General features: G+C 39.5%; 1 protein-coding gene across 1 annotated transcript in view; it reads left to right on the forward strand.

Annotated features, from left to right (window-relative positions):
- Positions 1-1738: 1738 nt before the first annotated feature.
- Positions 1739-26779, forward strand: part of rapgef3 (Rap guanine nucleotide exchange factor (GEF) 3) — a 28912-nt gene continuing 3871 nt past the window's right edge. Inside the window, exons 1-21 of the mRNA XM_059332923.1 lie at positions 1739-1783; positions 4082-4167; positions 10778-10822; positions 15488-15594; positions 15677-15798; positions 16477-16654; positions 16799-16883; positions 17739-17799; positions 18198-18274; positions 18391-18537; positions 19114-19220; positions 21626-21714; positions 21828-21906; positions 22017-22167; positions 22286-22368; positions 22482-22512; positions 22663-22738; positions 23739-23876; positions 24067-24164; positions 24387-24512; positions 24893-25074. Of these exons, the coding sequence (XP_059188906.1) occupies positions 1762-1783; positions 4082-4167; positions 10778-10822; positions 15488-15594; positions 15677-15798; positions 16477-16654; positions 16799-16883; positions 17739-17799; positions 18198-18274; positions 18391-18537; positions 19114-19220; positions 21626-21714; positions 21828-21906; positions 22017-22167; positions 22286-22368; positions 22482-22512; positions 22663-22738; positions 23739-23876; positions 24067-24164; positions 24387-24512; positions 24893-25074 (2090 nt within the window). The 5' untranslated portion in view covers positions 1739-1761. The remainder of the gene's footprint in view (positions 1784-4081; positions 4168-10777; positions 10823-15487; positions 15595-15676; positions 15799-16476; positions 16655-16798; positions 16884-17738; positions 17800-18197; positions 18275-18390; positions 18538-19113; positions 19221-21625; positions 21715-21827; positions 21907-22016; positions 22168-22285; positions 22369-22481; positions 22513-22662; positions 22739-23738; positions 23877-24066; positions 24165-24386; positions 24513-24892; positions 25075-26779) is intronic.

The raw sequence follows: 26779 nt of genomic DNA on the forward strand, positions 1-26779 counted from the left end.
ATAACTCAAGAATAACTTCAATCCATCTTCTCTTTGTTCTGGCTGGTGGTTTGGAAGAAAAGGGACGTCACAGGCACCTTGGCCGGTAGTGACCAACACAGGATTGACATGGTGATCCTGCAGGTAGTTTGGAGACTTGTGATTTAATGCATGGAATCAGGCAAATAAATAAAGCACTGTGTTAAAACAAACTGTCAGCTGGAGAGAAAAAAAGTTCACAAACAGGGATGGAAGAAGATATTTTACTTGAGCAAAATAAGCAATAACAGACTGTAAACTGCTCTTTTAAAAGTCCGTTATTGAAAATATTAAATGGTAAATGGTAAATGGGGTGCACTTATATAGAGCTTTTATCCAAAGCGATTTACACTACACTCTACGCTCATTCACCCATTCACACATATTACTTAAGTACAAATAAACTTGTCTGCTTAGCAAATTATTATTTGAGATATCAGCTGTAGAGATGTCAGCGTTTTCTCAAATATAAAGGGACTGGATGGGAATTAGCTTGTTGTGCCTAACGTGCCAAAATATATTTGAAAAACTCAACAGCAATGTGTCCAGAAATCATGACCTGGTTACTCAAGATAACCCACAGAGCTTGTTGTGAGTAGGTTTATGGAGGAACTATTTTCTTTCTAGTTTAGTTCCTTGGCTTACTTAGTGCCATATCGTCCCATCATATTCAAGAGAAGGCAGACGTCTTTACTGCAAATACCTCCAGCACTCGGCACCTCACACCAAAACAATCTAAGTTGATAAACAGCATCATAGGTAAGAAGAACAATATACATTTTGACTTTCCCCTTAAAGTAAAAGTACTCCTAAGGTTGAAAAATGAACCCTTAGAGTCTTTTACTATCATATTATTATTACTAATACACTCATGTGGGTTTAATATTATTCTGTGGGAGTTGGAAGTGGTGGAGATGATTTTAACTATACTGTTAGGTAGTTTAACATATTTTACAGACAAAACAAATGCTGAACTTATCATGCATTCAGTTTATCATTTGTTTTAATGTCTGCAAAGTTAACTAACTAAAGCTGTCAGATAAATGGACTAAAAAGTACAATATTTTCTGTGAATTGAAGTGCAGTGGCGCAAAATGGAAATACTCAAGGAACATACAGTACATTTAATCAAATTATTACTTATAGTACAGTACTTGAGTGAACCTACTGTTGCATTCCACCACTGTTGAATATTAAACAATATGCATAATTTACAATGCAAAAAAAGTTAATAAATCTACAAATAGACACATTCACATGAAAACATGAAAGTGGCTGGCAGGAAGTGACCTTCTGTGCAGGAAACATTAAGCACAATGATAATATTTATTCAAAGCTATTTTTTTAAGTTTGATTATAAATCTAGCAAATACAAATAATGTCATAATTGAAATCTGAGCTCTGACACCAAGCATCAAATCATTTCTGCGGTTGCTTGCAGCAGTGTTGCAATAAAGGATGTGGTGCATGGAAACCACATGTTCCTGTAGCTGTGAAGTGAAAACAAATTAAAAGACCCTGCAGTTGATCATAATTTCATCCTGTCTTCACACACACACACACACACACACACACACACACACTGCTGTGTTCTCACTGCTTTACTCAGCCCATGCCCTGGAGCGCTCTCTTCATGGCCAATCAGAAAGATACAGGAAACCAAGTCCAGTAACACTCCCCACAACTCACATAAACGGCAATGACATGAGAAGAGCAAAAATGCTGAAGCCTCCAGTCTGGAGAATGTTACAAGAGTGTGCCAGTGGTAAGTTACTGATTACTTATAAAATGATGTAACAGGCTGACATAGTGTTTTATTTTTTAACGACATTGTTGTATAATTGTTGTATTTGTTCAGATGGAAAGTTGACTTTATATGGTATGATGTGCAGATGTAAGAGTGAGAGATGTTATATTTCTGACAAAAAAAATATTGCTCAGTTTTTGATAACTTTACTTCTAACTGCTTCAAATTTCAACACAAAACAAGTCATTTATTGTCTAATATGTTTGAGTTATTTGTTATTTGTTGCTTGTTAACATGAACATGTGACACTCTGCGCAGCAGGCAGATGTGTTATAATGATGCTGATAAACAGTTTTTTTTCCTTTCGAGGTTAAGAATTATTGCCATCATCTGGTTTAATGCTTTCACTCATGTTTGCTTCACTTTCTGCGCCAGACCTCGTTTGGCCATGGGGTCAAACTAATAAAAAATGTCTTTCCATGTCACTGCTAACTGGACAGGGCAAAGGAAGGAAAAGGTGTGTGTGTGTGTGTGTGTGTGTGTGTGTGTGTGTGTGTGTGTGTGTGTATGTGTGTGTGTGTGTGTGTGTGTGTGTGTGTGTGACCACATAGGCCAGGCACAACAAAGACAGTTGTACACATTCCATGGGCGTAGATGTGTTGCAGGAAATCCCACTCCCTTTCCCAGAGGACCTAAATAGAAACACAAGAACACATAAATAAAAACAGAAAAAGAGAAAGAAAAACACGGACCACACGCAAAATATATTATTAGCTTACTAGTGTAATAAAACATAACTACATCAACATACATCACTAAAAAATGTACATTTATGTAGATTTTGGATACTTGGTGGTTCCTATATAAAAAAGGTGATCAGTCTGTCAATAGATTCTAATCTAATCCAAAAGTGTCGTACATTCTGAGGATTTATGTGTAAATTTGTCTAAGGCTTACATGAATTTCCTCTCCACCTGATGTGGATTGCAGAGCACCTGTGTTCTCAACAGAGGGCAGCATTTATTTTGAAAATGTGACGAGTGTGTGAAGTGAAGCTTTATGCAATGCAAAGTGACCCAAAGGGGCCCAAAAGTCCCTGAAGCGGTCAAGATGTCAGCTGCCTGCAATGAATCTCAGAGGCTTCCTGATGTTCATAAATAAACAACATGGACCTAAAAATAAACCAACTTTGGAGCAGCATTAATGAGCAATTACCACTCTTGAGTTTACTGGGTTTACTTCTCATAAATCAATCCTATGGTTATCCCCAGACTTCCAGGAAGCAGTTGAAGCCTTTTAGATTTGGTACAAAGCTCCCATGAAGACTCAGTGATCTGCCGGTGTGCACACAGGACAGTCACTTTGTCAGATACTATCAAACAGACTGTAGCAATGTGCTCTTCCTTATCAGCTAAAAATCATATTTACATTCCCTCAGGAGGTCACAAGAAGGAAAACTGGATTCCTTTATCGTGAACGTTCTGAATGTGGCGTCTTAAGAGTCCCTGCGAGGCGTTTTGAAGACACAGAGAGTCACACAAGTTGAGCCGGAGCACAAGAAACTTATCGGCAACACTTGAAAAGAAATTTTCCATTTGATTTGGTGGCTTGCTTATTTTTAATCCTGGTTTTTATGACAGCAAATACTGGAGCATCCTCATGATACGGCACAGATCACAGAGGTCTAAACTTGGTAAGAAGTTGCAGGATTCTGTAGTAAAAGCTTCAAAGTACAGGGCGTTCAATGTAGCTTCTGTTATGCAATTGAGATGAAGGGGGGCTGCGATTCAAAGCGAATTGAGCTCTTTTGGCATTCACTCAACACACAGGCTAATGGAGTACTGCTTCGACAAAGAAGCAGTAATGTCGAAAACAGAGGTAACATGCAGGTGCAACAGGTGTTCAACTTAAAATTGCACAGAGAGGCAGCTGCAATGAGTTGCCCTCCTCCATCTTTCCAGCTGGAAGAACAACCAAGCCAAAGCACAGGAAGCGGGACAGAATTAGTGTCCGTGCTGTCTTGTGGAAAACCGTAGCAAACCAACTCAGGCAGTGAGGTCAGTACAGGAAGGGCAGCCCTGCACTGGAACAATAGCAGGGATTTAAACAGTTCTTGCATAACGTATCCAGGCGGCAGAACACAGCAACTGGAGGTGCACAGGAAATCAAGTTGATAGAGGGTCCCCTTGTTCTTGTTTGACAGGCTGCAGATTTACATTTCCTTTGGCCAATTATCAATAATTAGGCATGACAAATGTATTCCCATGTTTCTGAAAGAAACTAATTATTACCCTGTTTCTTGTTTTTCTCACACAGATACTGTTCAAGCCATCTCCTCTATGGAGAACTTGGTGAAATCCATCTATTCCCCAGCAAGACGTTGTACACCAGAGATGGGAAAAGTAAGTCATATTATTATAAAGTCAATAAAATAACATTCAACCACAAACATCAGGTGTGAGACAAATAAAAATGAGGCTACAGCAACATAGCAAGATGCATTGACAGCTTAACGTTACACCTGTCGGCACAATATACAGCATTATAAATCCATAAAGCAGTAATGGGCAGCTTAACACTGGTGCAAAGGACAAACACATGTAATCAAACTGACAACTACAACTAAACACAATGACTGATGAGAGACATCAAGTGCCGTTCTTCAACCTGAACTGTTTTCTGCCCTTGAAACAGTTTATCTGCGAGCCCATGTGCTTACAGACCCGGCTGAGCCAGACAGCTGGACACCCTGATAAGTGTGTGTGCAGAGTTCTGCAGCTCTGAACTACTGCACTGAACAAACTAGACCATACTGTGCCTGCATGGAACATTATGACTCATTTAATAACCTTGAGCACAGTCTTGTGAATTTACGGTGCCAGGTGAACTGAGTGTTGTTGTTTCATTGAGATTTACATCACGGGGATGTGCTTCAGTTTAAGCCCAGCTACAGGTGTAAAGATGGAGAAGTGGCTTATTTAGTGAAGTCTTTTTAAAGTCTTTCTGTTAATATGTAAGGATTTTGTTTATTACATTATAGTTACAGATCCAGGCATGGGTGAATTATGAGACAATGGGCCCCGGGTACAAACATCTTTCCTCCATGGGACACACAGACCTTAAAGTCTTTTAGCCTGCTTTTGTTTTTTTGTCTCTTCATGGTAATACTTTTTTTTCTCTGTGTTTTTTGTGTCACTGTTATAATGTAAGTCTTTTTATTGAAGTGAAACTTTTTATTGTTATTTTTATTGTCTCTTTGTGTTTGGTGTGTCTCTTTATGGTTGCTGTGCGTCTTTTTGAAGTCTTTTTAAAGTCTTTTTGAGTGTCTATGTGGTTGTTTTTTGTGCCTCTTTTTGGTTGTTTTGTATCTCTTTGTAGTCTTTTTGTGTGTCTTTGTAATTCTTTTACCCATTGCCATAATTGTGTCTCTTTGTAGCCACTTTGAATCTCTTTGTAGTTGCTTTGGTCTCTTTGTAATCGTTTTATGATCATTTTGAGTCTCTACCTGATTGGAATGTGTCTTTGAGTGACAATTTATAGTTGAAGGCCAGGGGAGCCTTGACACTTAGGGCCGGGTTAAGGATTTGTCACTTTTAAACACCTGTGACATCTGTACAGTATGAGCCTGGTGAAATAGCCACATTACAGTTTCTGCTCAGTGGCTCGTTTTAAATCAAAGGACAAAATGTACAGAGCGCACCTGCCAACATACGCACGGAGTACATCAATGTCGAGCGAAATAAATCAAACGCCATTAATTAGGTGGTAAAATACCAGAGGAGGCCGCCTCTCCCTCTCTTTCTCTCTCTCTCTCTCTGATGATTCGTGTTTGCCAAAGCCACAGAGCGCACACACGCAGCTCAGCAGTGCGCCTGTGCTGCGGGGGATGGCTGAGGACTACACACGCTGTCCTCACTGAGGCAGACGCGTCTACCGAGGCAGCCGGTGCTGGTTTGGATGCAGGGACGAGGACTGCCTGGGTTTTATAGGGCAACATGCGGAGTCCCGAGCAGACGCTGTCGCTGCGCTGCGTCGTCGCTGTGCAGCCCTGAGCGGCTGGCGGCTGGCTCTCCTTTGCTGTGAATAATGTCTGGAGGTTCCGTGAGCAGATCTTCTGACTGGGAAAGTTGTTTGTCGGTTGTTTGGATCTGAGACAAGATGCATCTGTTTCGGAGTCACCATTACCAAGTGTTCCCGGACCGCTCCTCAGTGGAAACACCGAGCATACGAGGCATCAGCTGGGTATGTTGTTTTCACGTTCAGGGGAGACTGGGGCTGGCTGCCACACAGCTGCTTTGTTGCGGTTTAAAACACCTGAAAGTAACTTTTTTTGGTGAGGGTTACATTTCAGTTTTATAGTATACAAGGAAATTCACCTATCATAATTTGCTATATATTGATTTGACTTGAAAGTCTGATGAGTGATGGCAGCTGGCCAACATAATTTAATCACAAAATTGGGTCAAATGTGACCCGTTCTGTTTTTGGCTCATGTGCTGTTAATATAACTGACAATGTAGATTTTTTTGAGTATTGGGGAAGTCAAAAACACCTGTGGAGTTTACATTATTGGGTAACTATAATTGTTTTGAATGGTCAATAGCAAAAGTAATGAGATATTCCTACAGGTGGCTTGTTTAAAATTATTGTTTGGTTTTAAAAATGGGTAGATATTGTGTTAAATGTGCATGTTTTATGGTCCTTGTTTGAAAAAAAATGTTTAAAAAGTTTATATATCCCCTGATGGGGCTGGTTGGCACAAATGCACAACATGACAATCAAAAATGTGTGTGTATTTAAACATTTATTATTAGCTGATGGTTAGAAAATAAACATAAATTATGCCAGTCTAATGCTGCAGTGGGTGAAAGGTGTGTCAACCAACCCTGGTCTCCCTACTTTGGAGAAATAAGTACACAATAGAGCATGGATCAAAGATAAGAATTTGTTTACTCTTTGTTGGCACAGAAAAATGATGAGGAGATGAGAGTGATGATAATGCTAATATTTTTGTTCACCACCATGTTCCCTGTCACCATCACTACCTTTTGTCACCTGGTGTCAGGTGTAATCAGGAGATAAATTATGATGTGCATGTTCATATAAGCCAAGAGACTTTGCAAATCCTAGACTTTACCACAAAAAGCACTCCAAGATTTTGCTTGCATTCATTAAATGTCTTGAATTAGTCACTGTGGGAGAAACTGATGGTCTCAGAAAAGCTTTTATAATCGTGGTTTGTTGTGCACATTGGTGTCTGACACATGGTGGCTTAACAGTCCTAAAAGCCCTAGTTTTTGTTAAAGTGACAACCACCCTCCTAGCATACGAGGAAATTGCATCTAATAGGTTTAGCTACATTTTGTGTTGAAACTCAGCAAAAAGTCTGGTTGGAGGAGAGGTGGAGAAAGAGACTGCCTGTTTTTTCAGAGAGCAGGTTACATGTGTTGATGTAACAATGAGGTTTAGTTCACTTTACTTCCTTTCACCTCCACTATGACACAGTCTGGGCCCCCTAAACAGCATCTCTTGATATATTTCAAGATTGCTTCCAGTGGACTAAAGCAGATCTTTCTATTGTTTTAGCAGATTGGGTGTGGAGACACAAGTGGGTGACAAAGCACAAAGTTTTTTTTATTACACTCTGGTTATAAATAGTGTATTGTTTATTGTTCACCTTCAACATCCTCACTCAGTTTACAGAAGAGTTTGTAAAAGAATGCACAAAGGGGAGTTTTTTGTCTCCAGGTCACAGGAAGACACAGAACAGTGGTCTGGCTCTAAATTTACTTGACTTTTAAGCATCAATAGGTCAAAGGTAACCGTAAATCTCCAGGCTGCATTATAAACTTCCTGCTGTTTCCAGCTAGATATCAATGTCATATTTCACATAAAGGGAGCACAAAAGGTTACATTGAATTGTATTGACACAATACAATTACACAACACATTTATGTGTTCTATACCTGACAACCTGAGCACAATAATCCCTTGATGTCTGCCTCACAGAGTCTCAAATGTCACAGGAGTAGTTAAACTTGTTGGCACACAAAGTGAGTTTCTGTTTATTCAGGTTATCTTACACATGATAAATCAAACAAGAGCACTTCCACAAAGATGTCCTCACCAGGCCAATAACAAGATTTACACAAAAGTATAAACTTGAAGCATACTAAAAATCACCATAATCATAAAATGAATGTCTTTGTAGTTTAAAGGCACAAAGGCAATAACAAGATGCATTTTTAATAATTACATATTACCTCTTCGGCTTGATATGAATCAACCATAATGGTGTCGAATATCTCTGTTGATTAAGTCTTGATATCAACAATGTGCACAATTTAACTGCCATTCAAGCAATATGCTATTTCTTCCTCTGAGCTAATCAAGGCAGATACCTCTATCTGGCAAAAATGAGCTCTATTTACTGTCGTTATTAGGAGATGCCAGGGCAGCGTGTCCCTGTCCTTATTGCTCATTCTTCCAGGGCTGAGACAGGGAGACAAAGCAGAATGAAAGACCTCACATTCAAGTTTACTAATTGCGTCTGCCTGTCTAGAGACCTGGACTGACACTGGTTTTCCCACATTTTTTGTCAACTTGAGGGGCATTTTGGCTGGATCATATCTGCTGTAACTATATGCAAATTCAGTCAAATATACTTGATTAGAACCAAGACCACAATGAGTTAAACATTCATGTTTTTTCAAACTCTTCACCTACTCATACAGGCTTGCACTGGGGGGTAATACATTGTTTTCTATGTTTAAACAATGTGCCATTCAGGCTACCTGATATACAGTAGATGTCTGCACAGCACACTAGACAAAGCATGCCAGAAAGTCTGTCTGCAGAAACACAGGAGACACGCAACAGATGTGCATCAGTGATGTGAGGTTGATAAGATCCCAGTTCAATACAGTCATCTACTGTATGAATGGATGTCAGCCATGCCATGTGATTAGTTTGCATATTTTACATTTTGCAAGCTGTTCAACAATGCATTATCACAGCACATAGACAGAAACTCACGAGTTACAGATACCCATCCCATTTAGTAAATATTTGTCCTTGCAACAGGAGCAACCCAATGATGGGACCAAGTTAAATGTGGTGTCTGTTTAATCAGTTTTCCTTTTTGTTTTGTGTATTTAGATGTGTCACTTAATACCCACAAGTTACCAGATCCAGTGAAAAGTATTTGATCTTACTTGGCCTGGCCTTCATACTTTTTTCTAAATTAATACAGGCAGACTGCAATAACATTAACTGGCAACAAAGAGATCATAAAAACATAAAAGAAAAGCCACAAAGAGGAAATACAGCTACACACATGGGAATGTTTAATATTCAATGTAAACAACTGCTTTTGCACAGTTACAAAACCAGAAAATGACACAACGCACTATTTCAGGGTCCTAAAACACAGTTTAATGCCCTGGTCACCCACCTGTTCTCCTCAGAACAGCAGTCATATTGCTCAATTCCCTGTCTGCATGTGCTGTCAATTTGGGTAACTCAGCGAACACCATGATTGTCTCCAGCATGCAAGTCCAATTTTGCATGGCCTGTTCTTGACACCAGGTACCATTCCCTCTGAATAATAACACACATGGGAAACAAAGCTCTTCTCTGACAAGTTGCCATAATCCTCTGGAGAACCACTCCACAATAAATCTGATCATTTTTTACTAGTGGATTGGTTTATAACCCTCAGCTGGTGGGCACTGAGGTGTTTGATCTCATCATCCACATTGTTTATGATGACCAATGTTAATTACTTGTGCTGCAGATGACGTTGGTAGAGCAGTCGTCTATTGATCAGAAGGTCGGTGGTTCGATCCCTGACCATGGCAGCCTCGGTGTCGAAATATCCTTTAGCGAGATACTGAATTATTGCTCCTGATGCTGGGATTATCGTGTGTGAATGAATTCCTGATGGTGGCAGGTGGCACCGTTTAGGGGTAGCCTTGGCCACCAGTATGAATGTGTGTGAGAAAGGGTGAATGAGCGCTTTGAGTGGCCACAAAGACTGGAAAAGCGAAAAGTGCAGTCCATTTACCATTTACCAGTCCCTTACAAACACTTTATGAAATTGCAGAGGGGCAACAGGCAATCAGCCACACCTGGCTTCACATGTGTTCCATCCACTTCCATTGCCAACTGGGCATGCACATTGTTGTTTCCAACAATCAGAGCACTTGACATCGTGAGTGTGGGGTTAATCACACAGAAGTCTAGATTTTCTAGGAGGTGCAGACTTCCTCTGTTGCATCTCCGTCAGCTCTGCTTAATTTATGCTAAAGGGAGTCTATTATACAAATATTACTTGTACTCTTTGTGATTGACATTTAACACTAATGACAAATAATTGCAGCAACTGAAGATTATGTCATACTTTAAGCACTAAAACCACTTTTTCTGCCATCAGCATCACCACCTTTAATAAATATATTTGTACATGGCTGCAGGTTAGGGCTGATCTGACTCTTGTGCAGAAAGAAAAGGAGTCTCCAGACATAATATATAGTTCCATTTATGTATATCATGCAACTGCAGCAGTGTTTTAAATGTTAAGGGTTTTCAAAAGCCTTTCAAAAGCAAGTAGTTAAAAGCAATCTTTCCACTTAAAGTGCGTGGCAATAGGGTATGTGCTTTCCTCTGCTCATGTCTATGTACTCTTTCCTCCCACTTAATCACACACACTTGACACCCACCCACCCACCCACATGAAGTTGGAGACAATGGTAACACTGCGCAGGTTGAGATAATGTATTTGTGTTGACCTTCAGCCCAATGAAAAGAAAATAATTATTCATTCTATCTGGAAAGTGCAGCTTGGTTATATCTGTTTATTTGGTGCAACTGCAGTGAGATTATCATCAAAAAATCAGTCCAGCTAGTTCCTGTGGAATCCTGTTCCAAAGCAAGTTATCTGCTTTATTTCACAGCTTTGGATGTGAAGAAATGGCTCAGGGGTGATAATGTTTCTCTTCCTGTTTCCCTTAGACTCCGCTGCCAGAGGCCCTGAATTCTAAGGACACTATGAAGCAGGTGTGTATGCCAGAGATGGTGAGCTATGCTGTGCTACATCACCTCTCCACTGCAGAGAGAAATACAACGTTCTCACTGGTGTTAACTCCTGCTGAACATTAGAAGAAACGCAATGTCAAAGGTTTTAGCACTTAAGCAAGTATGGATCGTCTCCTCCAACATGATTTAATGATCACGGTCGATCATTATCTAGCATCTTATAGCAAGTCATGTGATATCTTTCGTCATATTTTATTCAAGAAGACCATCGTAACAGTTTCACAATCATGTTTATAAGCACATATCAGGCTCCTCAGCCTCTCTACCTGTCACTCTGCAAATTAGCTGACCACCACTCATATTTGACAGTGGTTGTCATCAGCCTAGATGTCTCTCTCTCTCCCTGTGGCTCTATTGACCTCTGCTAGCAACCAGAGTTGCAGTGCTTGCATCCTCTCAAACTGCTGAACTTGTTCTTTCGTTGTTATAATATCCTGCATTACTACTCAAGCGAGTCTTAAAAACACATTCCTAGCAGGGCATGCAGTCACAAGGAGTCTAAAGGGCACTTCAGGGCCCACAGTTAATTGACCCTCCTCTCCCTCCCAAGCCTCACCTCGCCCAGCCCAGGCCCCTCACACTGCCTTATCTCACTTTCTCCAACAGCATGCCAAGGAGAGAACATTTCAACATGTGTAACAAGGTTTGATGTGAACAGTGAATCCTGTTTGGGTTCCCCCAGACAGAAGAACTACACACTGGGTTTCATTCACTAATATCTCCTTAGTTTTTAAAAAATAGGCTCCTCAAGAAAAGAGAGGACCCATAGCCAATGCCTGTGTATATTGTTGTGTGCTGGAGAGAGAAGATAGAGGGGATAGAATAATCGTGTCTGCAGGAGGCAGGTGATGCTATAACCTCTTGGAGCTTTGTTTGGTTGCTTAGCAAGGGTCTTCAAGTCACTAATGAGCATCATACATTCTGATACCACATAGACTGATTGTTTTTAATAACTTGGATTTGACTTTTGTATGTAAAAGATGTAATTTTCCTCTTTAGACATGAACACAGTGTAGTCTTTCTTAGCTCTCCGTTTCCTTTGGCTGAGGTGATAGACTTGTAGATTGGCTACATAAACTGTGCACTGTTATATAATGCGTTTGTGTTCTTTAGACAACTTTCCCATACACATCTAGTAAGCCAAAGGTGAAAGTTCACATAAATTATAGCTACAACTTGAAAAATCTGGAAACTGTCACCAAATTACCTAATCAAAGGGCTGGGAAAACCCATAGTCGTCATTTATTGCAAGATGGAAATGTTGCCTCCTGAAGTGTGGTCTGGTATTTTTCTCACGCAGAGAGTCAGGTATCTGCAGTGCACAGGGCTGCATGAATTCACACAGTGTTCATCGTAGCTGCTTCTCACACAACACAGCCCACCAAGGTCACTGAGAGAGAGTGAGGTCTCGCCTACAGAGGAGACATACAGCAGATAACTGTATACTCATCATCATTCCAATCCAAAAGATGTATTCAAGAAACCAAAAGCCATATACTACACACTACAAAAGAGCAGCAGACTGAAGTTAAAGAAAAAAATACACAGGAAAGATCATCTGATCGAGTTGTGATGAATAAAATTACTATTTACTTCCAACCAAACTCCTGTAGCATGTGACCAGTGCAAACTGTGCAGAGCAGCTGTTCTGTGGCCATCCCTACATAAAAAGCAAGTCAGGATCATAAAGATCATATGCATTTGACAGTTTCTGTGTAAACCATTATCAAGACGTTTACTGTACTTAACATCAGCGCTTTTTCAAATAAAGGCTCTTGACTGTAAAATGACCTCAACAGCACAATGGACCAGAGTCATAAAATGGGTTATGGCATCCTGTCCAAACCTTACAGATGGCCCATACATCAGTGTTGATCAATGCAAACTGTCTGAAGGTGTATTGTACTTGGGAAAGGTGTTTGCACTCTAATTCAACCCACTTGTTGGAACAATCACCTGCAGGTTATAGCTCCTAGATAACATGATTACATGGCCTACATTCAGACAATAAACAAGTTCAACAAAGACAGCCAGCGCCAGAATGAATCATAGAAATATGAAAGGTTTCTGCAAGTTTACATGATGCTGAGGTTTAGCAGTGAGGGCTAGGCTGAGTGAATTATAGCTTTTGATATTGTTTTCATAAGGATTGGGTCGGGTAATGGAAAATTGCCTCATCAAGAAAATACGTTTTAGAGCTGACATGCCTGAGAATGTGAGTCCCTGGGGAAAATGGGCCCCTGGGAATACTGGTGACCTCTAGACAACATAACTCCAGACGGGCACAGCAGACGCCTTGGGGCACATTTACTCTGTTGATGGCAGGTCTGGGAACAGGCTGATGTGAGCATGATAGGTTGAAGTGGGTACTGTATGCATTTTTTTTTCTAGTAGAGCAAAGGCATGACTCTCTCTACTCTCCCTGAGATTGGCTTAGCCTGATATCGGTCAATGGTAAATTAACTGCACTTTTCTAGTCTTTGTGACCACTCAACACACACACACACACACACACACACACACACATACACACACACATTGAAACTGGTGGCCAAGGCTACCCTACATGGTGCTGCCTGCCACAATCAGGGAATTAATTCATACACCGATGAACACAGTAATTTGGGGTTCATATCTTGCCCAGGGATACTTTGACTTGTAGGTTGCCATGTTCAGGTTTAGAACCACCGAACAATCAGAGGGTGACAGCTCTACTGACTGAACCGCAGTCGAACCTGAACCAGTCTCACTCCTCATGCCTTAGTAGAGCCTGACCAATGCTGGATTTCTGGGGCTAGTGTCAATACCGATTTTAGGGAGGCAGTAAAAACTTCTGTTAGATTTTGGCCATTATCATAACTGTACAGTTACATTCCTGTTTAAAGTCCTAGAATTTCGGTAAAATGGACTAAGTAGTTTAAGTTTGCTGTTTTATGTTCCAAATTAATTACATTAAAGGGTTAATGGCAGCTTTTTGTCCCTCATTCTGTAGTTCTTGCCACTAGATCGCCACAAGACAACATTTCTAAATTCCCCAAGCATTTTTTTCTGCATTAATAATAAAGTTTTCACAGATTAGACAATACATATGCAAATACCAATAAATTTGCATATATTTGACCATTATATAATCGGTCGAGCTTTAGCCTAAAGTTTACCAATAATCGTTACTATAGACTTTATTAAATATGGACGTAGACACCGTGGCATCACTCAGATTCTGAAGGTCCAAAATTAAGTTTAATTTGGGTGTCTCTGACTGTTACTATCTTGGCAATGTCTGGCTCCTCCCAACTCCCTGATAATCCAGAAGTGGGCAGGTGGAGCTGGGGCAGGCTGAATGAAGCCTGGTTGCTGAAAGACACCCGCCTGTGACTACACCAGCCTTCAATTCAAAGCCAGGCTGTAAACATGTTCATTTCTACTGTTAAGTTGAGCAGTTTATGTTGATTGACTCGCTTTTGGAGCCAGACTCAAGTGGCTATTGGAGGAACTGCAGGTTTTGGCCCTTACTTTATTTTTTGCCACTTGAGTGTTACCAACAGTAACCCACGTGGTGCAGTGGTAGTTGTACAATATAATTGACAGTATTGCGTGAGCTCGGATATAACAAGCAGCCTCCAAAGAGCAATGGTTGTGTTGGTGCCAACAAGGTGAGGGGTCAGTAGATCAGTCAAGGATCAACAGGCCTTTTATAATCTGAATGGGATGTAGGTAGTTTCTGACAGTTGCTTCCTTTTTTGCAACTCGCTTGAAGAGAACATCGATATAAGAAACAGTGTTTGTTGGATTCTGTGTGCATGTCAAGACCACCACCTTGGGCAAATAGCAGCCAAACACACAACCATCTGAGTCACTCGTGGAGTCACAAGACTTGGTGCAGGAGATGTGAGAGCGGAAGTCTAACAGGGAGGAAAAAATCTACTTTTTTCAATAATTAAGACAGTAAATATTGTTGTGTGGTAGTTTGAGTTTGTTTCTGAAAATGAAGCAGAGTGTACTGTATGGAATGAAAAGGCCTGAAATAGGACATCCGCATTACAGCCAAAAACAAAGCACATTCTTGTTACATAAGCCTTGCTTCTGCATCAGTGGCTGACAGGTTTTGCACCCCTGTCTGCACCCTTTTGTTTTCAGACCTGACCAGAGTGAGTGAGAGTGTGTAGTGTATATGTGTGTGAGGGGGTGGGCGTCAGAGAGGGGAAAAAAAAAAATCAAAAGTGCTTCAAAGGAAATACACCGAGGGTGGTCGGAGGGGGAAAGTTTGTTGTCGCTGCATGAGAGGGAGTTGTAAAGGCGGTGCCACAGCCATTTTTAACACATTCTCACCTCCTTGCAACCCACACATACCACATAACACTCCAATGCCTAAAGAAATCTCCACTTGCGCTGCTTACGTATGTGCCATGACACACATAATCTTCACGTCAAGGGGAGATGCAAAGAAACCCCTCTCTGTCACACTCACACACTTGTTTCTTGTGCTGGCAAGACCACCTGTGCTACATATCCTCCTGCCTTATGGGCACAGCTCACAATTTCACAGTTTCATCACACCACAAAAGCTAACACGACTAGACTATGAAGAAAGATGCCAATAGTGTAACTGCTTCTTCTTTTTCAAAGTTTCTTTCAGATCGTGTTGTAAAGGCAGCAAGGTCGGTGTATAGCATTATGATCGAGAGGAACCCTGGTCTGATCCGAGATAGAAAGCATCATCTTAAAACATACAGGTACCTACACCTTGTGGTGCATTTCCTGTGTTAAAATCTCTTCAAATTACATGCAGATTAACATTTTGAATTTCTCCCACAGACAATGTTGTTCTGGTAAAGAACTTGTCGACTGGCTGATGAAACAGAATGAATGCCTGCAATCAAGAAGCCAGGCCGTTGGCATGTGGCAGGTCTTGGTGGATGAAGGAATCCTTATTCATGGTAAGTACTAAAGAGATTAGACCCAGTATATTAGAAACCAATATCTCAACGCTCAGCAACTCACACCAAAACAACCTAAAAATCTATAAATAGCACTACAGATAAACAGAAATTTTACAGAAAAAACTAAATGTATTTTTGATTTTCGGATGTCCCTTTACCCTTGTTTGTGAGCTCACGCCTTGGCATGTGTGGGATATTTCCACAAGAAATCCGGTCATATTCTGGTGTTTCTTTAATATATTCTCATAATAATGGCTCATGCTGCACTTGAGAATTTCCAAGGAGTGCTTGAGAAGCTTGAAATCTGTTGACTGAGCCTGTCAGGGCGTATGTTTTACAATGTGTCCTCGCTCAGTCAAGCGCTCACCAACTATATACAGTCTTTGGCTGTGGCACTGTTTTCCTGGAAGAGACCACTCCAATCAGGATATAAATGCTTCATCATCAAATGAAGGGGATCACTCTGAATAAATGAATCATATTTCCATTTTTCTTGTCATTCTAGAGTTTTGTAAAGTAAGCGCATGGCAACTAATTCTCCATAAGGTCCAAATATAATTATTTTTTTTGTTTTGTTGTTTTTGTTTTTGGTTGCATTTCTCTAAATGTCTACATCCTCAGTTAAATTTGAGTCTCATTAATGTTTTCCCTACTCTGTATTCTGCCTCATTCAAGTGAAACATGAGTTGAACTTCCATGACAAGGACACCCAGTTTTACCGCTTCCAGGACTCTGAGTTTGGCCTGAACCACATGACGAATGAGAAGGACTCAGAGGATGAGCTGCAGGAGGCTCTGTCGCTGCTGTCTCAGCTGGGTCCCGATGCTCTGCTCACTATGATTCTACGCAAATGGTCAGTATGTTGAACCCTAATACAACCACTACTTCCATTAAAACAAGTTAAGTTGGCTTTCCCCATCAAGTTGCATCTTTCATCAAAGTTTTTAAATGCATCTGTGATTGATTCCATGTGTTGTCTGAATTTCCCTGTGTTTAGCCCCAGTCAGAGGAGTGCTGAGGACCTGGAGGTCATCTATGAGGAGCTGCTCCATGTCAAGGCTGCAGCTCATCTCTCCACATCTGTTAGTCACCATTACTGCCTGCTCTCCACATCATTGTCCTTAGCTAGTTTTTTGTGTAGAAAGTGAGACAGTTTAGCAATCGCTGCACTCCACAAGCTTTACTTCTATTCCTATGGCATGAGTAACATTACACCCACAGAAATAGAACAACAGTAGAACAGACATTGCACTGTTCACCATTGTCATTTGGCAGGTACATAACAGTTGTTTGTTGGCAGCTTAGGAGACGGATGGCTGGCTAGTTAGCAAGCTACAGTAGCGCTGCCATCTGCTCTCTCCCAGGCAAAGTAGGCTAGACTTTGCTATTGTTCTACACTGGTTGCAGCAAATGATCTGAGCAAAGTTGCCACTCATCTAATACACATAATATGCTTCCTGTGCTTGGATGAATAATTAAGCGGTTTAATTTGACCAATTAGCATCTCCATGTTTCATACTACTAGATCAAAAGTGGGTACTATCACTACTACTTGACTTTAATGGGAATGTCCATTCTACTCTTGTTCTATTTCTATGAGTTTACCTTTAATTTAATTTGATACAAAAGCTTCATTGGAATCTGTTTTCAAGGCTAGTATTCACCTTGTTGAAACAAAATATGTTGTATCAAAACAGGATTTGTAATAAAACATTGTTATAAACCTTTTCAAGCTAGTTAAAGCAACAGTTTCTACCACCCTTGTTCATTTGTGTTAATAGAAGTTGCTTACTACCAGGAGATCAACCAAAGCATTTCCTCAGATTCTTGATTTCCTCAACTCCTTTGATCGTTATACTTCCAATGGTTTTTTTGATCTAACAAACAGGAGTAATCAATGCAGTTCAGTCTAATGTTTTGCTCTGTTGTGCTTGTAGGTGCGTAAGGAGCTGGCAGCAGTGCTGGTCTTTGAATCACATGCCAAGGCCGGAACAGTCTGTGAGTGTGACAGCTTTGCTGACGCTTGAGCTCCGGTGGTAGACGGCCTGATTATACACACGGAGACACACACAGTCTCATTGTGTAGTTGGACCACTCTATAGTGCACTTATGTTCTCATGTGCACAAATGCCCTCTTAACATCCTCTTTTGCAAAACATATTCAATGTCCTCATGTCACGGTTGATTCATTACATTGGTGGAGACAATCAGGTCATCATGTGTCCCCCCCACCCCCCTTCTCATCCCCCAAGTTGCTTGTCATGATTATGAAAGTCATGCATACATAATGAAACGCTTTGTAAACATGATCATGTAATTATAATGGTTATTCACACAGTAAACGGGTCTAAATGACCAATGTTGTTGCTGACTGTGTTTCTGTGTGTGTGATGTAGTGTTCAGTCAGGGGGACAAAGGCACTTCCTGGTACATCATCTGGAAAGGCTCTGTAAATGTGATCACACATGGGAAGGTAAATCCATTCACTGATTGCTTGAATATTCATAATATATCTCAGAAATGGCACTCACGAAATACATTGTTACCTTGGAATTGATACGTGATGCTGAAAGTATCGTGTGCATGCAGGGCCTGGTAACTACGCTGCATGAGGGTGAGGACTTTGGGCAGCTTGCTTTGCTGAATGATGCACCTCGTGCTGCCACCATCATCTTACGAGAAGACAACTGCCATTTCCTCCGTGTTGACAAACAGGACTTTATCCGCATCCTCAAGGTGTGTCAGAGGAAATAATTACTATGCATGTCTAGACAATGTGAAAAATGTAGTAAAGCGTCCTTTCGTATGTGTGCACAACAAATTCAGTTCCACAAACACTAAACGCAGGGGTGGAATGTAACTAAGTACATTTGCTTAAGTACTGTACTTTTGAGGTACTTCACTTGCGCATTCACATTTATATAACTATTCTACTTTAGCTGACAGCTTTAGTTACTGACAGCTTTAGTTACTTTTCAGGTAACAAATTAAACAACGTAACAGTATATTAAGTAGTTAAATTCAACCCTACCTTGACAGTAAAATGCTGATTCCATAAATGCATCAATAATAATAATAACTCAACAATATATTTGCGATATGTTTAACAATCTGAGTTGGGCGATTCTGCCTAATGAGTACTTTAACTTTAAATACTTTAAGTACATTTTGATGCTGGTACTTGTGTACTTTCACTTAAGGTTGGTATTAGTGGTATTAGTACTTTTAGTTAAACAAGGGATCTGATCCTCCACTATATGTATACTATATGTATTTGACTCATCATCCATGTATTTTTTATTTGTCCTTTAGGATGTTGAAGCGAATACAGTGCGACTTGAGGAGCATGGGAAAACTGTGCTGGTGTTGGAGAAGAGCACGGACTGGGCCGAGCAGGGAGGAGCAGGGAACAACAGCAAGTGAGAAACTGTGACGCACTCACCTCTGAGACAATACAACAGCCACTTCACCAGCAGGTTTACAGTCATTAAGACACTTTACCTGGGCGTGGACAGATACTGTATCACGCATATAGCACAACAAGGCTATTGGTAATCATAACAGAGTGATGGATAAGTACACAGATCGTTTTGTAAAAAGTGGTTTAGCTGTTATTTATTGGCCGTTATCTGACAGCCACAAAAGAAATGGACTTCAACCCTGCCTTGTTGAATGAGTTGCTATCAGTCTTGAAGTGTTTTAGCAAACAAAAGTGAATTAGCATGACGTTGACCTCCCTTACTTTCACACCTACATACATTACAACCATCTCTTGTTCTCTTCACTCTGTGGAACAATTGAGATTTATTATCTGGGGGACCCGACCAGTATTACATTTTTGGACCTAATGCCATTAGGCAAGAAGCCCTCAAATTTAGAGATAAAAGAGTTATGAGTTAGATACAGAATATGGTGGAAGACAACAATGCATTGCTGTTCATTCATGATATGCTAGTACCATCTCACCAAGTGTTGTAAATACAGGACTGCAGGACAAACAATGCAGCCATTACGTCAAATGCTTTTTTTCTGGTTCTGCTTTTTGGGGGTTATCAGCCAAAGTACACACACATCTATGATTCAGTATATGCTATAAACTAAGATATTTTAGCGTGCCAAAGTACAGTCTCACATAACTTTTTGTTTTGTTCATCATGGGCGGATTTCTGAACAAGCCTAACAGACACAGGCTCAAGGGCCCAAAGTGTCAGGGGCCCTGCTGGCCTTCACCTGCAAAATGTCCCTCGAAGAATACAGTATTACAAACCTTAGATGTCCAGATCAGACACCTACTGAAAACTAAAAATAATTCAAACAAAACCATATGCAGATTTAAAGTTATGTCAAAATTGAAAGTATCAATGCATGTATCAGAACAAATCCAATATGGCTTAAGTCCTCAGACATGCACAGGTTCTTTCACAACAAACAGGTGACTGAAGAACCAAGCAACAACACAAAACTTTAGTGTGGAGACAAACCAAGCACAGCACATAACAACATCAACCACTACACACAGGTGAATGATTTATCTGAAGGAGCAAGCAGAACCACCGCTCAGGAACAATATTAAACTTATAACTGATGAACGTGAAGGTGACGCTGATTAACGCTAATACTATAAAAAAAAAAAAAGAAAAAACGTGATAATCAATCACAGAAATTAAATTCACCATATACATGTTGAGTGTCCGCGGCGCTCCGAGTCACAGCTGCAAACCATAACCGCAAACAGAGAGCTCGTCAAATCATGACCTTTCACCTGCCGGTCACCATGTGATGTCATCGGCAGGCTGACGGCAGCTAGGTCATTTTATTAAAATAAAACAAAACAACATTAATCTTTGTTACATGTTCTTCTTTATAAGGGCTGCAAACAGCCCGTTACAAAAAATAAAAATAAAAATTGAAAATTGCCTTTAGACATTAATGATGCTGGAGCACCATCAGCCACACCCTCTGCTCGTGCTCTGCTGCATGTCATTCCCTCTCTCTCCACCCCCTTTCCGGACTATCTCCACATGTCCAATTGAATAAAGGCAAAATGGGGGGAAAAAGAAATTGAAAAATCTATTATTTTATCATAAAAAAATATATAAAATATATTTTTTCTTTTTTTGGTATTATATACACTACCGGTCAAAAGTTTTATGACACCTAAATTTTTCCAGTTTTTTATTGAAAATCAAGCTTGAATCAGTTTGAAAGGGTACAAAGGTAAGTGGTGAACTGCCAGAGGTAAACAAAAAAAGGTAAAATATAACGTACATTTCAGAATTATACAAGTAGGCCTTTTTTCATGGAACAAGAAGTGGGTTAACAACTTAACTCTATGGAGTCTTGGGCTATTTTGTCCATTTTTGAATTCTTTTCATGTCTTTGTAAGTCATTTTGTGTCTTTTTTTGGTCATTTTGTGTCTTTTGGTGTCTTTTTTTGGTCATTTTGTGTTTTTTTTTAGTCCTTTAGTCCAACATAAAATGTGATTTTGAATCTTTTTTTTTGCTTTCAAAACACTATCATGCTCAATAAAGAATTTTAAATGTTGCAAATGTGCATTCATTTCAGAGTACACTGAGACATTAAACTGCATCATTTTCAATTAAATTCTGTGTGTTCTAAAACTTTTGACCAGTAGTGTATTTTATTTGATAATGATGTGGGTGTGGATGTCTATGTCATGGATGGGTTTTTTGAAATGCTATTTAAGAAAAATAATAAACATAGTGTGAAAAAAAGAAGCAGAATGCATGCATACAAAGCAATACAAATATAACTTTAATGTTCGGGAATTAATGTTATTTTTCTCTTCTGTGCTTTGTGCAGGTACACAGTTATGTCAGGAACACCTGAGAAAATCCTGGAACATCTATTGGAAACAATAAAGTTGGACTCTAATGGAAATGACACAATAGGTGGGATCTTATTGCATCTTATTGCCTTTTTCCCTGCTGTGTGATACAGAATTATGAGAAATGGTCAGCTAGATAGTAATAATACTGTGTGTTGTTATGATGTTTGTCTGCAGATCTCTCCGTGAGCGACTTTCTGCTCACACACAAAGTCTTCATGCCGTCCACCCAGCTGTGTCCTGCACTACAGCACTTATATCCTGCCAGTATTGCTGCTGCTTATGATGATCAAAGTAAAACTATTTGAGATTTTTATTTTTGTATGCCTTTTTATGTCATGTTGTTGTCCTTAACCATCAATGCACCTATCAGGCTGAGCTCTCTGAAGGCTCTGATCAGGAAAAGGCTTCCTACATTCTCACCACCAAGCAGAAGGTAGTGAAGCTGATTGGCCAGTGGGTGGCGCTGTATGGCCTTCTGCTGAAAGAAGACCCTATTGCTTTGGACGCTCTGGAGGTGAACTTCCAGCCTTGATTTAATTATTCTTTACATGTTGTATGTACTGGAAAATGCATTTTAGGAATATAGGTTTTATTTATGAATAGAAATAATACTGTTATTGCTTTCTAAACAGAGGTTGAAGAAGGAGGTGGCAGGGGATTTCCGTCTGTGCAGCATGCTGAAAGAACAATTCAGGGAAAGGAGGAGAGCAAAAGTGTAAATTGTCTACATCATCTTCTCAAATGTGCTATTTTTATGACATTTTTTCATGACATTTATGTTGCAGCGTGCAATCTAAAGCTGTCTTTCATGTTTAAATATCTCTACAGGTCGGAGAATGGATATCAGTCACTGAGCAGGGTGAGAGTCTTGTCTTTTTGACAGCTGGGTGCAGAATATTACATCAGACATCAGATACATTTAAATTGGAAAACATCTGATATGTCATGCTGCTGTCATTTGTCAGTTTAATGTCACTGACTTGCTGAGTCACTCTGATGCTCTCAACAGAACCAGCAATTTGATTGGTTTTCAAACTGTGAGGAGCCAGTGGGGAGATTACAACCAATCAAAGCACAAGATAAAGGTCAGACTCTTAAACAGTGATACTGAACATGTACACATACATCAATGAACTTAGCTGTTTTTTTTATTTATATGCATGGATGGATTATGAGACAATGGGCCCCTAAACGTGGACATGCAAAAAGCTCCATCAGCTCTCAGACACACAAGCTATATAGATGTTTAGCCTCTTTTTGTAGTCATTTAAACATCTCTCTTATCTGCGGTTTTGGGTCTCTTTTTACGTCGATTTGTGTCACTTTGTAATCTTCTTTTGCCTGTGGTGGTTTTGCCCCTTTTTGTAGTTGCTTTGTGTCTCTTTTCATACATTCTGTCTCTCTGTAGTCATTTCGAGCTTTATTTGCCTTGTGTCTCTCTGTGCTAACTTTGTATCTTTTTGTGGTCTCCTTGTAGTCACTTTGTAATTGTTTTGGTCTTTTTGTTGTTATCCTTTTTTTGCCTTTGCTTGATTTGCCTCTTTCTGTACTCGTTTGGTCTCTTTGTAATTGTTTTGTATCACTTTGTATGGATTTTAAGCCTTGTAGTTGCGTTGTCTCTTTTTGTTATTTTGTGTCTCTACAGTCATTTCGAGTCTTTTATCAGCAGCCTATTTGTGCTAATTTTGTGTCTCTTTGTAATTGTTTTGGTCTTTTTCTTGCCTTTGGATGATTTGCCTTTTTTTAAAAACTAATTTTGTGTCTCTTTGTAGTTGTTTTGTGTCTCCTTGTCGTCATTTAAAGCCTCTTTGTAGTTGCTTTTGTCTCTTTATGATATTTTTGAGTCTCTTTGTATGACATTTTGTAGGTGAGGGCCAGAGGGGCCCCTAACACTGAGCCCCTTGCCCTGAGCCAGGTTGGCCCATTCGGTAATCCATCCATGTCTAAACTACAATGTGTTGCAACATAGATGACTTGGCTCACGTCACCTCATGTGTCTGTGGGTGTTGTCCATGTAAACATCATTACTCACGTCATCAGTTATCACATCAGCAAATCTTGACATTCTGTCCCTTCTCTGTGCAGTGTTGTATGAGATCTACAGGCCAGACAACAAACCTCTCACTCTGATGCTCCCAGTGAATTCATCAGTACAGGATGTGATGTCAGCAATAGTCAAACCTGGTGGAGATCACGTCGTGGTCAAAATGAACTCCACAGGAGGTGGGACTCAGATATTGATGATGCATTTTGAGATATTTTTGTTAAAATATAATATACAATTAAAATTGTATATTTTAATTGTCGGTTCCTGTGATATTAGAATAAATCATTCAGAGCTGCATTTGAATGTGATTTTCTACCATTCTTTGCCAGTTCATTATGCTGAAAATTAGTTTTTGATATATTACAGATAGAGCTCAGTTAAAGCTGGATGCAGCTGCAGTCTACACGGCCCTGGGACTCAACGAGAGACTGTTCATCTGCACAAGCAGCCAAGTGGAACAACTGGTGAGGAATAGGGGCCCTCCTTGCCATTTTTTTGTAAAATAAAAGAGAAAATGTCATAATAACAGACATATTGTCATTATGCTTGTTGTTCATTATAGTGCATGCAGTTGAGTTAGACATGGTGATTTGGTTGGAAGCAGTTTAATCGCCCTGAAAGCCATCAAAGGCAACAACATTTTCTATCTATTCCTTTTCTCTCCCTCTCTCTTATTTTTCTACAAGATGCCCATGAAGGAGCAGCAGGGTCCAGAGCGAGGAACGACTGACATCCTCGAACAGATGGGCTCGAAAGATATCGCCAATGAACTTACCAACTATGACTGGGAACTGTTCACTGCCATGCACGAGGTAACAAATTTTACATCTGGCTGCGGCATATAAACTATCTGATACAGAACAAAAAGCAAATTGCTGATTTACACTTCAAATGCCACATCAAGGCTGAGCTCCAATAGTCTATCATGAAAGTAAAGCCAAAGCTGAAACCGACGGATACATCCTCATTTCAACAAAGGACTGTGTATCTCTTTGATGAATGTATCTGAGTCACACTCCTTGGCACTTGGCCATCACATCATCTGGTACTACGGCACAACACTTCCTGCATGCTTGACATGTTTCTGAAGCAAGCATTCATTAAGTCACCTATAAAGTCTCTTCTTTTCTCTCTTTGATTTCCTTTTTCACGTGTGTGTAATTTATGTGACTCACTCTTCCTGTCTCTCCAGGTGGAGCTCGTCTACTACATATTTGGCCGTCATAAATTCCCAGGTGCCATCACAGCCAACCTGGAGCGCTTTGTGCGGCGCTTCAATGAAGTGCAGTACTGGGTGGTGACCGAGCTGTGCCTCTGTGAAGACCTGGTGAAACGAGCCATTCTGCTCAAGAAGTTCATAAAGATTGCTGCAGTGTAAGAGTTGTTTACATCAAATATTATTGCTGGTTATGTACACTACCAGTCAAAAGTTTTAGAACACACCAACTTTTCCATTTTTTTATTGAAATTCAAGCAGTTCAAGTCAAATGAACAGCTTGAAAGGGTACAAAGGTAAGTGGTGAACTGCCAGAGGTAAATAAAAAAAGGTAAGCTTAACCAAAACTGAAAGATAATGTACATTTCAGAATTATACAAGTAGGCCTTTTTCAGGGAACAAGAAATGGGTTAACAACTTAACTCTATGGAGTCTTGGGCTATTTTGTCCATTTTTGAATTCTTTTCATGTCTTTGTAAGTCATTTTGTGTCTTTTATTGGTAATTTTGTGTCTTTTTTTAGTCATTTTGTGTCTTTTTTCTTGTCATTTTGTGTCTTTTTTTGGTCATTTTGTGTCTTTTTTTAGTCCTTTAGTCCATCATAAAATGTGATTTTGAATCTTTTTTTTACTTTCAAAACACTGTCATGCTCAATCAAGAATTTTAAATGTTGCAAATGTGCATTCATTTCAGAGTACACTGAGACAGAAAACTGCATAATTTTCAATTAAATTCTGGAAAAGTTGGTGTGTTCTAAAACTTTTGACCGGTAGTGTAGGTCAGTTGGTCCACCACTTTGGTCTACACTGAAGTATCTCAACAAATGTGGGATAGATTCTGTGGTCCCTTGCCTTTCTCTCTATCGCCACCACAAGGATATGGTTTTAATTTGTCCAATACTTGGGTTTATGAGGAAATAACTGCCCAATAAATTACTTAAATAAACTTAAATAAATTAGCCTCAGCTGCCCTTTATCTTTATTTGTATAGCACCTTTCATACATAAAATGCAGCTAAAAGTCCTTCACAGTATGGCATCAAAACAAAACGCAGTACAAATGAAAAAATATACATATATAAATAAAATAAACAAATAAGATAAATCAAGATAAAACATTAGTGGATTATTTTTTAAATAACTACATTAGCTGAATGATTCTCGTTATAAGTAAGTGTTTAATTGATTTTTTAAAAATATCAACATACAAATATTGTGTTGAAATCTAAAAAAAATTATTATGTGTTAAATTTTTTAAAAATATCAACACATCAAATGCAGCTCAAATTGCATCACAGTATGGCATTAAAAATAAACAACACAATACAATTTAAAAAAACAAATCAATAAAATAAAATAGCCAAATAAATAAAAACACAAGACAAAAAAACACAACACAAGATAAAAACATTAATAAAATATACAAAGATACAACTGAATGGCAGATAAATAAAATCAGTCATAATGGAAGTAGAAAAAAGATAAAAACAAACTACATTAGGTGAATGCTTGCCTTAATAAGTAAGTCTTTAATTGCTTTTTGAAAATATAAACGGAGCTTGCCGTTTTATCAGCAAATATTAGCATGCTAACACACTAAACTTTATACCTACTTAATCTGCATGTTAGCATTGTCACTGAAAATATGTTAAAATTGCATAACTTTTTATTTGAATCTTTACTGCAGCTGCCCTTACAGAGCATGTGTTGTTGCTATTACTTTTTGATAATATTGAACTTAGACCCTCTCATATACTGTATACTGCAGAGAAGATTGTGGGCATTCTGGCTTGCATACTGGAAAATGCGGCTGGATGTAGTAGAGCATCCTGTTTTTTTGGCACACAGCATTTGACATAATATGTA

Source organism: Centropristis striata, chromosome 5 (assembly GCF_030273125.1).
Source record: "Centropristis striata isolate RG_2023a ecotype Rhode Island chromosome 5, C.striata_1.0, whole genome shotgun sequence".
NCBI lineage: Eukaryota > Metazoa > Chordata > Actinopteri > Perciformes > Serranidae > Centropristis > Centropristis striata.